At 37.0% G+C, this 13,418-nt stretch overlaps 1 protein-coding gene across 1 annotated transcript in view; it reads right to left on the bottom strand.

Annotated features, from left to right (window-relative positions):
- Positions 1-10,759, bottom strand: part of LOC103511133 (suppressor of lurcher protein 1) — a 105,021-nt gene extending 94,262 nt beyond the window's left edge. Inside the window, exons 1-6 of the mRNA XM_026824994.1 lie at positions 10,741-10,759; positions 9,650-9,806; positions 8,455-8,514; positions 8,010-8,029; positions 5,404-5,472; positions 1,158-1,328 (exon numbers count right to left, since the gene is read on the bottom strand). Of these exons, the coding sequence (XP_026680795.1) occupies positions 1,158-1,328; positions 5,404-5,472; positions 8,010-8,029; positions 8,455-8,514; positions 9,650-9,806; positions 10,741-10,759 (496 nt within the window). The remainder of the gene's footprint in view (positions 1-1,157; positions 1,329-5,403; positions 5,473-8,009; positions 8,030-8,454; positions 8,515-9,649; positions 9,807-10,740) is intronic.
- Between the last annotated feature and the right edge of the window lie 2,659 nt (positions 10,760-13,418).

Raw genomic sequence — 13,418 nt, 5'->3', positions numbered from 1 at the left:
AAACTGAAAATTAAACAAATTATGTAGGTACATAGATAGGTACTGATTTTCTCTAATCACTACGGGCTAAAAATTCCCGGAGGGACGGACACAGCTTGTTTTTCTTTCATTAAATCTAGAAAGGAACTGCACAAGTTTGTATACCTATACATTTTTGGTAGAGAAGGATTTTTTTTTTTTTTTACTTTCTATTTTTTGATTGAATAATTGCATTTGCCGATGTTATGAAATGGCGCTTGCTTTTCTATAGATGCAAAATTTGTCAAAAGCAGGAACTTAAAGAGAATGGGATAGTAGAGAGACTTCAGTATTTTCATGTTTGTTCTGATTCGATGACTTTGGGATTTCTAAGAGAGATGATTACCTATAAAAATCTGTTTCATTACAAGGATACTAGCATAAGAAGTGACTGATGAATAACTTCACAACTGACTGATGACTAACCTTCGGAAAGTACTTCATAAGAATACATAGGAAGCAGTAGGCAGCAGTCGCACAGCTAGGATCGGAACGCCACCTTTAGGTAACTAGGTTCCTTTTCGGAGATATGAACTTTGTAGAAATGTTTATTTTTTATTTCGACTAAAAACTTTATAAGCCGTGGGAAAAAGACTAGAGCAACAAACTGAAAGTAAACTTTCCCATGCTGTCCATTGAGGGTAGTTTTCTTTCCTTGAAATAAGACATGAAACTCGAAGTCCAACTACTCGTACCTAAGTAGATACAAAAGCTTTGAGTGCTGAGGTCTAGAGAAATCTATGGTGGAAATTGACCAAGAGGGACTATAAGTAAATAAAACACAATGAAAAGTTCCAAATCGTGGATCGAAAATTCAGAAATGAGGATTTTTCTACATTCAATAGGTACTTTTAAAGCCATTCTCCATTGAGATAGGTATGTGCACAAAACATGATTCTAACAGAAATGTCAGCTCGCTTCCATTTGACACTATGTTGTCAGAGAATGTTTAAAATATGAGGGATGCGTACATCTTTAATGATGCTTTAAGGAGTTTAAGGGTTTTGGAAAATTTTCCTCTGTCTACAGTGATTTCCCTGAGCGTGGGATCTGTCAGAGATTTTTTTCGTCAGGTACTAGAGGGGGCACTACATTTGTGATCCTTGTAGATTCTATTTTGTAGTTCTAGGAAGTCCTACCTCTCGGTGGACACACTTGTATTCCAATATAACGTGACCTCTGTGTTGTGGTAGGTCTTGCTGTTGTTGTCTCATTGGAGAGATCCATCTCCAAGTAGTCCTCATCTTCTTCTGAGGAATCTGTTGGTTCTGTCACCGTAGGTTCCAGCATAGTTGTTGAAGCGACTGTAGCTGAAATGGTAGTAATCACAAGAGAACTTTCAGATATCACAATGAATGTGACTTATTCCACTCTACCTTGTTGAGGTTGGCAGTTCTCATCGAATTGATACAACTATCAGTCATTAATTCATGTATCATTACTTATTGTACAGGCTTGGAAATGCTCCAGTGACTCCAGGCAAACCTCTTCTATGTTTGTATCTACCCAAGTGCCTACTAATACTTCAGAGTATGTCTACATTGTCTACGTATGTAGATCTATGCTGACTATGTAATTATGTATCTCATAATATTATCAAATTTCAAAGCACATTGTACCTGGATATAATTTTATTTCTATTTATATCTACTAGTTGATACAACTGAAATAGAAGGCCAAAAGTACTCGTAACTAAACATATGTAGAAGCTATACAGTAGAAATTATGGATGGTTCCTTTCTGCTGTCTATTTAAAGATGAAGTCTTTGTTATTATGGTAGCAAGATATACTGCAATCAAAGTTATAATAAGAAGGTATAAGTAGTACTTTTAGTAGACTTTAGACCCTCAGCTTAGGACCACAAGTGATTCTTAGAAGTTTAACCCATCCTTTTAGGGCTGTTTGCCCCTACACCTTAAACCTCGGAATGGACTGTTTGTGTATAATTAATTAGCTTAAGACCAAAAGTACGTATACCATAGTAACAGGAACCGCCTTATTAGAAAAACTTCATTTTGCAAATTTGGTCCAGGATGAGTCCCAATCATGCTACGATTCCTGTGGCATTTATTTTGCAAATTTGGAATAAGTTGAGTACCAACCAATCTATTATCCCTCCGGCATACGGCATAGCATCGACCTTATATCTCATATCCACAATCCTCTCTCGTCAGTAGAAAGCTCAAATCTCATTCCAGAGATATTTCAGACAAATAAAACAAAAGACAAAGACAAGGATGCTGAGATGTGTTCGGGTCACAACGTCATAACAGCATTATGAAGTGGTGTCATTATTTACAACAATTCCCAGCATACCTCCCGGGACGTACCGGTCTGTTTGCGAACCAAACATTTCAGCCTAGTTTATTTCCTACCTCCCTCTCTCATCCTTCTTGTGTCTCTCTTACTCTGTCTTTCCTACCTCTCCCTCATCCTTCTTTCTCTCTCTCTCTCTCTCTCTCTCTCTCTCTCTCTCTCTCTCTCTGTCTTCAAATCAAATCTCTCTCTCTTTATCTCTATCTTTCCTACCTCTCTCTCATCCTGCTTCTCTCGTGATCTTTCCTAACTCTCTCTCATCCTCATTTTATTTCTCCTTGCCTCCATCTTTCTCTCTCCTCTTTCCCTTCTGCGTATCCTTCTCTGTCAGCAGTTCCCATGTTGACAATGACGTCTTCATTTTCTATACGTAGATTGTTTGACTTTGGCATTCTGGTGGTTGTTCTTGGAATATTAGTCTTGACATTTTCGTTATTCCGATTGGAATATGGAGATATGCTTCATTATCCTTGGCGTATTAGTTAGGTATGTATATTTGGATTATTTGGACATGTAGGCTTCATTCCTTCATTATGCGATATTTTCTTTGCTTTCTAAGTTTGTGTGTTTGCTTTATGTATGCTTATAGATGTATGGATGAGCCTACTAGGGTAGCTCTGGGATTTCGACAATTTCGATGTTATGTTGTTTCTTCTTGTTCTCTATAGGTACCAACTGGCAAGTACTCATTTCTTCACAGTTATTATCCGTTACGTATTCTCAATGCTGCCAGTCTTGACTTTCGACGACCTGGAAATGCGGGCCAAATGCCGCGGGTCAGAGCAGAAATTTTCCGACAGAACGTTGGTATCTTTTACCGAAAAATATTAATGAAAAATTTTGCGAAATTGGTTCATACCTTTTACTATAATCCGAGTTTAGATAGTTACCTCGGAAATACGTATGCAACCCGTACATTGCATACTCACAACTTAATAAACCTTACTTCTTTGTATGGTGCCACCCTTACTAGTAACAACCCTGAATATTGTGAGCTTACTCAAGCATTTTGCTTTTAAACTTTAAACCCCGTTTTCAATTTAGTTTCCGAGTCTTTCATAAAGCTTTCTCCAATTTGAAATTGAGGTAGATTCAGGCGGTACAAGGTGCTGAGGAAAGAGGTCATTATTAGAGTATTAATTTATTATTTTGCGAGGGACATGGTTTTGATTGTTAAAGATGATAAGACTCTATGGAAATGAGATAAAAATAAATAAATTATTCTTATCAAGACAATTTCGATTAAGATGATTTAAATTGGTGAGCTTTCGATGTCACTCAGGATTTAATTTCCATCGAGAATTCCAACAGAGTCACAGATTATACTGATAATATTACTGAGGTTGGTAGGAAATTTCAAACGGATTAATGATAGCAAATCCTAGACGGATAGCTGATAATTATCTGTCTTGTTAGGTATGACAAGCGAACGACTAATACTGAGTGCACTCGGCCTTTGTTAAAATGACAACAGCACAGACCTTTATAAAGTAAAAAGCAACTAAAACTGCTAAAATAATACTGAACCTTTCTTGAGACAAAAATGTCTGGTCTATTGTTGAAAAAAGCTTGTTCCCTTTTCGAAAAACTAATAACAGTAAAGCTTTAGTTCGGTAGTCTTCGGGAAAATTATTTCTGGTCCTTCGGGCCGGATCGGGTTAAGTCAACCGAGTATATTACCTCCTTCCACTTTCCACATATTTATTCAGCAATAACCCGCGTTAATATTTTTTATATCTCTTATCACATTTCTCCCCATCTCGATCTATATTTCTCCATGTCTCCCCCTTCTTCCCTCCGTCTCTTTTCCATTTTATCTTCTTCCATCTTCCCTCAATCTGTATTCCTTCTCTTACCCAATTTTTTTCTTGGTTTATTGGTTTTCTAGTGACGGACACGTACCAAAGGAAGGAAGAGGGGGGTGCATAATAATATGGTGAATAATTCCAAATTCCAAGGGCTGGAACAATGAAACTCTAAAAGGTTGCCCGTTAGGTATCCACAAAATGAATTTTGCGTACAGACAGATGTTTATGAATGTCGTCGTTCATATTTACCTGGTGATAAAGCATTGTATCTGATCATGTTTTCCAATATGCCTCTTTAGAATAGAATAGAAAATACCCTGTTTATACTGCCAGAATGAGACTGAAAGGTCCCTCTTTAGTTTTCATTTCAGCTCTGTAAGATGCAAGCTACCACACCAAATTCTTTACAATAGGTACGTTTTTCGCATACACATCGGTACGACATACCTCCAGCCCTGATTCTCAGTTCCGTTTTTGACCTTTATAAAGTAAAAAGCAACTAAAACTGCTAAAATAATACTGAACCTTTCTCGAGACAAAAATGTCTGGTCTATTGTTGAAAAAAGCTTGTTCCCTTTTCGAAAAACTAATAACAGTAAAGCTTTAGTTCGGTAGTCTTCTTGATCAGATAGAAGAGAACCCCATTGTGTTAGGACAAGAGACAAAAAGTTTTCACAGTTTGAGAGCTGAACAAAACTAATGTACCTTGGTACCTACAGTACCAATAGTTTCAAAAGTTTGCAGTATTTAGAAGTTTCAGAAATGAAGAATAAGGGACTTTGCTGACTGTAGAATGAAATTTTCATTGTTTTGTTATACCTAAAAGCAAAGTTTTGAAACGCGAATTCATTTACCATTACGAAATTGTTGATGAAAGGGACGTTCTAAAAAGCAAGGTCTTGGGAAAATTAGAGTTGGACATTTTTGCACCAATCAACCTCTGCAAAGTTTTTTTTTGTGTGTGTGTTATGCAACGTTTCTATTATACAATATGCCATTTTAATAGGGTACACCTACCTGGAAATGACAAAGACACTTACTTACCTTCAACCTTCAACTTACCCACAAGAAAACTTATCGTCGACGAAAGTCTGCCAGGCCAAGTTCCAGTAAGTAGGCTTCTGTATTTTTAGGCGAATCGAATTGGTAGATTCTACATTGTAAGGTAAGGCACCTTTATTCTACATTGTAAGGTAAAGTGCCCGGAGTGCTGAAAAAAACTACAGAATCATTACAAGGATTTTTTCCCAAGAAACTTACCTGAACTGAACGTGGGCGATCCAATACTGTGGTGGTGAATCTTTTTCGTCGAAGATTTCAAAGCATGATCTGAAACAAAACCAAAAATATTTACTCTAGACTGGATAATGGAAAAAATAATATTCCGCTTTTCACTCAAAATTCAAAGGTACATGTTCGCTAAACCCTAAAAAAAAACCAACGGTATTGTATGTGTACTCGTACATATTTTATGCCGAAAAAACTCAAAACTTCGTTTCGTCGGGTGCCACTTCGAAATCTTGACTTTCGCGCGCCTCTCGACACACTTAATAGTGGATCTCGAATATTCCGCTTTTCACTCAAAATTCAAAGGTACATGTTCGCTAAACCCTAAAAAAAAAACAACGGTATTGTATGTGTACTCGTACATAATGTATGCCGAAAAAACTCAAAACTTCGTTTCGTCGGGTGCCACTTCGAAATCTTGACTTTCGCGCGCCTCTCGACACACTTAATAGTGGAGGAAACTTGAAAACATCCTTACCCCGAGCTCTATCAAATTTTAATAAAAGTTCAACAGAAAGTTTGTTAGAGCGAACGAAAAACATTCCCTGTGTGGATTATGAAAACGTTTCATAGTTCCAAAGTTGCACGTAAGATAGCGTTAGGTGTTTGAAAAACTTTCCTCCAAAAAAGTCAGTTGGAAGCGCGCATTTTCGAATGTTTAGTTAGATGTTTACTGTTTCAACCTTCTTTTTACTTTCAAGAGATTTTTTGGCAAGCTTATTTTTATGTTAAGTAGACTAATGTATACATACATATCTCATTTCGTAGATGAAGGTACCCGACCATATCGAACTACAAACATAAAATCATGGTAAAAGTCGAGACAGATAGGTATTATTGGATAGGAAATTAGGAATAGAAAAAATACAAGGTAGGCGAACAAAAGATAATGGCAATAAAAGAAAATAATAATAATAATAAAAATCTGGTGTGAACATCACACGACTTTCCTCATCCTATTGAATGATGCTTATTTTGGGTGTTCTTGTCCTTATAGCCAAACTTTTTAAAACATTACCTGTGTGGATTATGAAAACGTTTCATAGTTCCAAAGTTGAACGTAAGATAGCGTTAGGTGTTTGAAAAACTTTCCTCCAAAAAAGTCGAAGCAGCTTCAGAGTATATTTTTAGATAGATCACGATTAAGAATATTAAGATGTATACACGATGTATGTAAAAGGTATGTAGGTCTGTACTTAGAAGACATAATATAACCTGACTTCACCGATTTCAACTCCAAATGAACCATTAGATACCCACTTATCTCTACTCTCAAGAGATCACTGGAGTATTGAGGGACTCTCCAGTCTCATTCTGGCAGTAGAAACAGGGTACACCAAACTTTTGCATTATTAGGAAAATTATTTTTGGTCCTTCGGGCCGGATAGGGTTAAGTCAACCGAGTATATTACCTCCTTCCACTTTCCACATATTTATTCAGCAATAACCCGCGTTAATATTTTTTATATCTCTTATCACATTTCTCCCCATCTCGATCTTCATTTCTCCATCTCTCCCCCTTCTTCCCTCCCCTCTCTTTTCCATTTTATCTTCTTCCATCTTCCCTCAATCTGTATTCCTTCTCTTACCCAATTTTTTTCTTGGTTTATTGGTTTTCTAGTGACGGACACGTACCAAAGGAAGGGAGAGGGGGGTGCATAATAATATGGTGAATAATTCCAAATGCCAAGGGCTGGAACAATGAAACTCTAAAAGGTTGCCCGTTAGGTATCCACAAAATGAATTTTGCGTACAGACAGATGTTTAATGTTTATGAATGTCGTCGTTCATATTTACCTGGTGATAAAGCATTGTATCTGTTAACAGTAGTATATTTTAGCTCTATTTGTAGATCAGTATCTTATTTTCAAACATGCCTCTTTAGAATAGAATATACCTACCCTATTTATACTGCCAGAATGAGATTGAAAGGTCCCTCTTTAGTTTTCATTTCAGCTCTGTAAGATGCAAGATACCACACCAAATTCTTTACAATAGGTACGTTTTTCGCATACACATCGGTACGACATACCTCCAGCCCTGATTCTCAGTTCCGTTTTTTCCATCCACTTATTTTCAATTTGTTTTGCTCAACCGTACGAAAACTAATTTGCGCTGGAAATTGTTTCCAAAGACAAAGTCATTGGGAGTCATTGATATTATGCTTCATTACCCAAAGTTTTAATCGTACCGGGGATTTTAGAAGTGGGTCGGACTTCCAGGAGGTAGCGTAGCTGTTTTTTGTACTTTGAGCATTTTTGGGATGAAGGGTGTACTGTTCATAAATGGAATTTGATACTTCAAAGATAATACATGAAGGATACCAATCTCAGTGGTGCAGTGGTTAGCGCGGTGGACTTCGGATCTGGAGGTTGGTGGTTCGAGTCCAAGTCAAGTCATGAAATTTAGCGTAGTGCATTAAGCAGGGAACGATATTTGTGACAAGCATTTATGCTTAACACAATTAAAATTCCTTAATACATGAAGGAGGGAACTAAATAATAGTAGATAGCTTTATAGGACTTTATAACATAATACTTGTCAAGAAAAATAAAGGTACCCTCTACTATCCTAATGACCAGACAGGATTGCGTCGTGTCTGAAATACAGATAAAAGCATGTCAGAATCTTCACATAATAAAGATTAAGGTATTTCGTCAAGATGCACCTACGTTTCTACGCCTACACCAAGTTATAAGATCACCTAAAATTTCCTAAATAATGCTTTCAGGTTATTATACTGAAGTAACTACCTCAAAGCAGGAGGTGTCTAGGTACCAAATTGTATAAATTGAGATTTGAAAATGTCATTGTTTAGGTATCATTTGAAGGAATATTTTATTATTTCAAAACTTCGCGTGGCTTTGAAGCTGCATCCACACATAGTCGACGCCGTTAATGGCCATACGAGATTCACTTCGACGGCGCGGCGTCGACTATGTGTGGAAACAACTTAACCTTTGAATCAGGTGAATCACATGATTCAAATGACTAAATATGGCGGAGTTGACGATCCATACTTACCTCACGTCTCCTTTCTCCAGCTTGAAATCCTCCAGAACTACTCGGATCCTCTCCTGGGCCCTGCGAATCAAATCAACCAATCAAATCAATCATCCAATCAATCAATATGTATCGATAGTTGCTAAATTCAATGATGCATTTACAGTAGATCTGAACAAGTTTCTGTTGCCTAACCTCTACAGAAATTCAGCAAATCAAAATGCCACAAAACCCCTCGCTATTTAGCGGGGGAACTAGGCAATGGTCATTGTTCTTCCAACTTAGAAGAAGTTTTTGTTTATATGAAATTTAGTTTTATAAATAAATGTTCTATTTACAAAATACATGAGCCCTTGTTTAGACTGTTGGGGTAAAGGGACTTCCTAGCCCTATTTTGTTTAACCTATTTTCAATTCTGGAAAAAGTTTCTCTACATTTATAATATGTCCTTATGAACGTGGAACTAGAAAATACCTATGTACATTTTTTGTCGTTTATACATGGAAAAAAGTAGGGGGGGAAAAGTCGACACACGAGTTATTCGTACAAGTGACATTGTGGCATGACACATACATTTTTTTCCCTAATACATGCGGACATTTTCAACATAGTTGTGCGAATATTTGTGTTTGGTAGAGCACCGACATTTCATGTTGTGTTGGAGGTGGCTTTCATAGCCTCCCCTAGCCCTACGAGTATTCTTGCTTATAAGTTGTAGGTATGTAAACTGCTTGAAATGCATTTCAAACAATGAAATATGTATTCCACTAGGCAAACAACTGTATTCTTGCTTATAAGTTGTAGGTATGTAAACTGCTTGAAATGCATTTCAAACAATGAAATATGTATTCCACTAGGCAAACAACTGTAGGTACGTAGTAAGTAACTGTTTGTTTTATTAATAGGACGGTATGTTTATTTTAAAGGTAAGTTACTTCTATTTGTTACCGTTAAGTTGTCCACTTTCAACTTCTTCAACTATTACAATAGTTTAGCCTTATATCTCACAGTGTTTAAAGGATTAGAGTTCTCAACTTCTCAATAATACTCGTGCATCAGGGACGTATTTAGACTCCAAAAATTTGGAGCATCCCCCCTCGACAAAATCCTGAATACGGCCCGGATGGACGTAGGTAGTTACACTTAAGTTACACATACCCTTGGCGATTAACACACAAAAATAAACTTAACCCTGTTTACTACCGAAAATACAGACCTGGCTCGGAACGTGTATGCACACTTGATATCGGCTGGATAATTAGACGGGTAGCGGGGAGAGAAAAATCTGCCCTGAGGTCGGGTGTGATTTGTGCTCACGAATTGATAGTCACAGGTTGTACCCGACAGTTTGTGACCATCCGTATGAAACATTTCTGTAAACAGAGAGAAGAGAAAGGGTTAACGACTGTCTTATGAGTAGAAGGTTAGAAATCTCTTTGGGATGAACAAAACCGAATATTGTTTTCCCCCTCTCTTTTTAGAGTCTTGACTAGCCTAGCCCTGTTCATAACTACAATCTCAGGCCAATAGAAACGCTTAAAGCTGAAGATCTCCTTGATACTAAATTTTTAATTAGGACCTTGTTTCATGAAGAGTGAGAGAGGTTGTCATTGAAAATGTTAATAGAACAGTTGCGCTTACTTGGGTTTTGTTTCAAAGTCAAAGAGCTGAAAAAATGAGGAACTAGGGAATTTTTCCAGTTTTCTATCAAAAAATTTACATATTTTCAATAAGAGTTGCGGGTGTGTGTTGTAACATGTGTGTTTTGGAGAAAGGATAAGAGCGGGGGGTATTTGAGGAATTCACCGGTAAAAAAAAAAAAACCTGGAAGTGTAGTGTACGCTGTTTTAGATGAGAGGAGAGGGCGGAAAACCTTCAACATGTTACTTTATTAAATTAAAATGGTACAGTTAAACTGTAATAATAATAATGTTTAAGCTGGTGCTTTAGCCCTTTCGATTTGTTTTTTCATCCCTTCATTTGAAGGGTTTTAACTGATAGAAGCAGCTTCAGAGTATATTTTTAGATAGATCACGATTAAGAATATTAAGATGTATACACGATGTATGTAAAAGGTATGTAGGTCTGTACTTAGAAGACATAATATAACCTGACTTCACCGATTTCAACTCCAAATGAACCATTAGATACCCACTTATCTCTACTCTCAAGAGATCACTGGAGTATTGAGGGACTCTCCAGTCTCATTCTGGCAGTAGAAACAGGGTACACCAAACTTTTGCATTATTAGGAAAATTATTTTTGGTCCTTCGGGCCGGATAGGGTTAAGTCAACCGAGTATATTACCTCCTTCCACTTTCCACATATTTATTCAGCAATAACCCGCGTTAATATTTTTTATATCTCTTATCACATTTCTCCCCATCTCGATCTATATTTCTCCATGTCTCCCCCTTCTTCCCTCCGTCTCTTTTCCATTTTATCTTCTTCCATCTTCCCTCAATCTGTATTCCTTCTCTTACCCAATTTTTTTCTTGGTTTATTGGTTTTCTAGTGACGGACACGTACCAAAGGAAGGAAGAGGGGGGTGCATAATAATATGGTGAATAATTCCAAATTCCAAGGGCTGGAACAATGAAACTCTAAAAGGTTGCCCGTTAGGTATCCACAAAATGAATTTTGCGTACAGACAGATGTGGACTCCTATGTACATCTATCCTCTATAGGAGGTATTTTTTTTATTTGTATTTTGGAAAGTGACACATCCTGTAATACTTATTGTACCCCCTAATCCGGCTGTCGCTGAGTACTGTCGAAAATACCATGTGTTTTGCGGTAAGCTATGGCACAGCCGGTGTCTAGGGGGGTAAAAGCATTAGAGCCAAACAGCAATATTTCCAGTCTGAAAATCTGCAACAAGGCAATTTATTTGGTTTTTCGCCGATTCGATGCCGAGAAACCAAATGTCTACAGGATGGGGAATGAAAGAGTCAGAAGTGAAATAATTTATTTGAATTAATTTACAATAAATCTCCAGAAAGGTCACTCCAAAAAACAACCGGAAAGAAGGGGAAATGGCTGATCCGGCTGTCGCTGAGTACTGTCGAAAATACCATGTGTTTTGCGGTAAGCTATGGCACAGCCGGTGTCTAGGGGGGAAAAAGCATTAGGGCCAAACAGCAATATTTCCAGTCTGAAAATCTGCAACCAGGCAATTTATTTGGTTTTTCGCCGATTCGATGCCGAGAAACCAAATATCTACAGGGTGGGGAATGAAAGAGTTAGAAGTGAAATAATTTATTTGAATTAATTTACAATAAATCTCCAGAAAGGTCACTCCAAAAAACAACCGGAAAGAAGGGGAAATGGCTATGAGATCCATTTCTGCAGCTGCCCCCACCCAAAAAATAAGATAACATGATGAGGACTCACAAAATTTCTTTATAGTCCCAGCTAAAAATTAAATAGGTACATAAATTCCTATGTACATCTATCCTCTATAGGAGGTATTTTTTTTATTTGTATTTTGGAAAGTGACACATCCTGTAATACTTATTGTACCCCCTGTATATTGATCACACTCCACGCCTCATGTTTTCCCACGAGGCAAAGGTGTCCAAGTTTTTTTTCCCTCTTCGTAGAAAAAAGCATAATTTTCCCATTATTTTTGTATAATTTTTACATTTTCTTTCTTAAGTGTATTTTTTTACTTTCTCTGAAAAAAAATCTGTCCGAATACAATATATGCACTATTGTTTTTATCATAGAAAATCGGTTTTGCTTTATGACTATTACTTATATTATGAGCTTTGATAGCATAAATATCAATGAAAAATGGGTTTGTACTGGAGATCCACTTGTGAAACTAAAGATTTAAGACTAGCATTTTTTCATCAGTAAAATAATGAAATCTGAAGGTTAGTCTATGACCTTTTCGTTTGAGAATGCATGAACTACAACCACCAAACAAATCTGACATGACAGTACGTAATGTTTGGTTTTTCATTCATTAAGGGGTTTGGTGCACTAGTTGCATAAAATTAGATAACACTCATAATATGACAGAAAGTGCAGCTAAATCAATCAAAATTCCAGAGTAAACATTGTGTTGTAAGCAAGAGATAGCATTGGCCGTCGTTATTACCCAGTGCTGATTTCTCTCCGCTAACGTTGAAAACAAATCTGGGCCATTAGCTATTAAAATTCGACTCCCATTTTTTTTATTATTTTCCCATCAGTGTTGAAATTCTGGAACACTACGTTTTAATACTACCTTTGAATATTGATTTCCACGTAGAATTTATACATGAAGGAAGGAACTAAATAATAGTAGATAGCTTTATAGGACTTTATAACATACTTGTCAAGAAAAACAAAGGTACCCTCTACTATCCTAATGTAAGAATCTTCACATAATAAAGATTAAGGTATTTCGTCAAGATGCACCTACGTTTCTACGCCTACACCAAGTTATAAGATCACCTAAATTTCCTAAATAATGCTTTCAGGTTATTATACTGAAGTAACTACCTCAAAGCAGGAGGTGTCTAGGTACCAAATTGTATAAATTGACATTTGAAAACGTCATTGTGTAGGTATCATTTGAAGGAATATACATGGGTATTTTATTATTTCAAAACTTCGCGTGGCTTTGAAGCTGTATCCACACATAGTCGACGCCGTTAATGGCCATACGAGATTCACTTAAGCAGTGGCGAAGTCTATATGTAGGGCGTGTATGGGGGCCATACACTCAAAATTTCAACACCTCTATAGTCTATTCAGATTCACGGAACTGGGAATGTAGGTACCTACTTATACTTGTCTATGCCAATGTAAGAAGAAGCATGAGCATGAATTATGTAGTAATATGCTTGGTGATGGAAATTAGTGCCCTACACTTGAATTTAGACCACGCTACGCTACCGCTTTGAATCAGGTGAATCACATGATTCAAATGACTAAATATGGCGGAGTTGACGATCCATACTTACCTCACGTCCCCTTTCTCCAGCTTGAAATCC

This window comes from Diaphorina citri, unplaced genomic scaffold (assembly GCF_000475195.1).
Source record: "Diaphorina citri unplaced genomic scaffold, Diaci psyllid genome assembly version 1.1 scaffold30, whole genome shotgun sequence".
Lineage (NCBI taxonomy): Eukaryota > Metazoa > Arthropoda > Insecta > Hemiptera > Psyllidae > Diaphorina > Diaphorina citri.
This window is presented reverse-complemented; position numbering and strand designations above follow the sequence as displayed.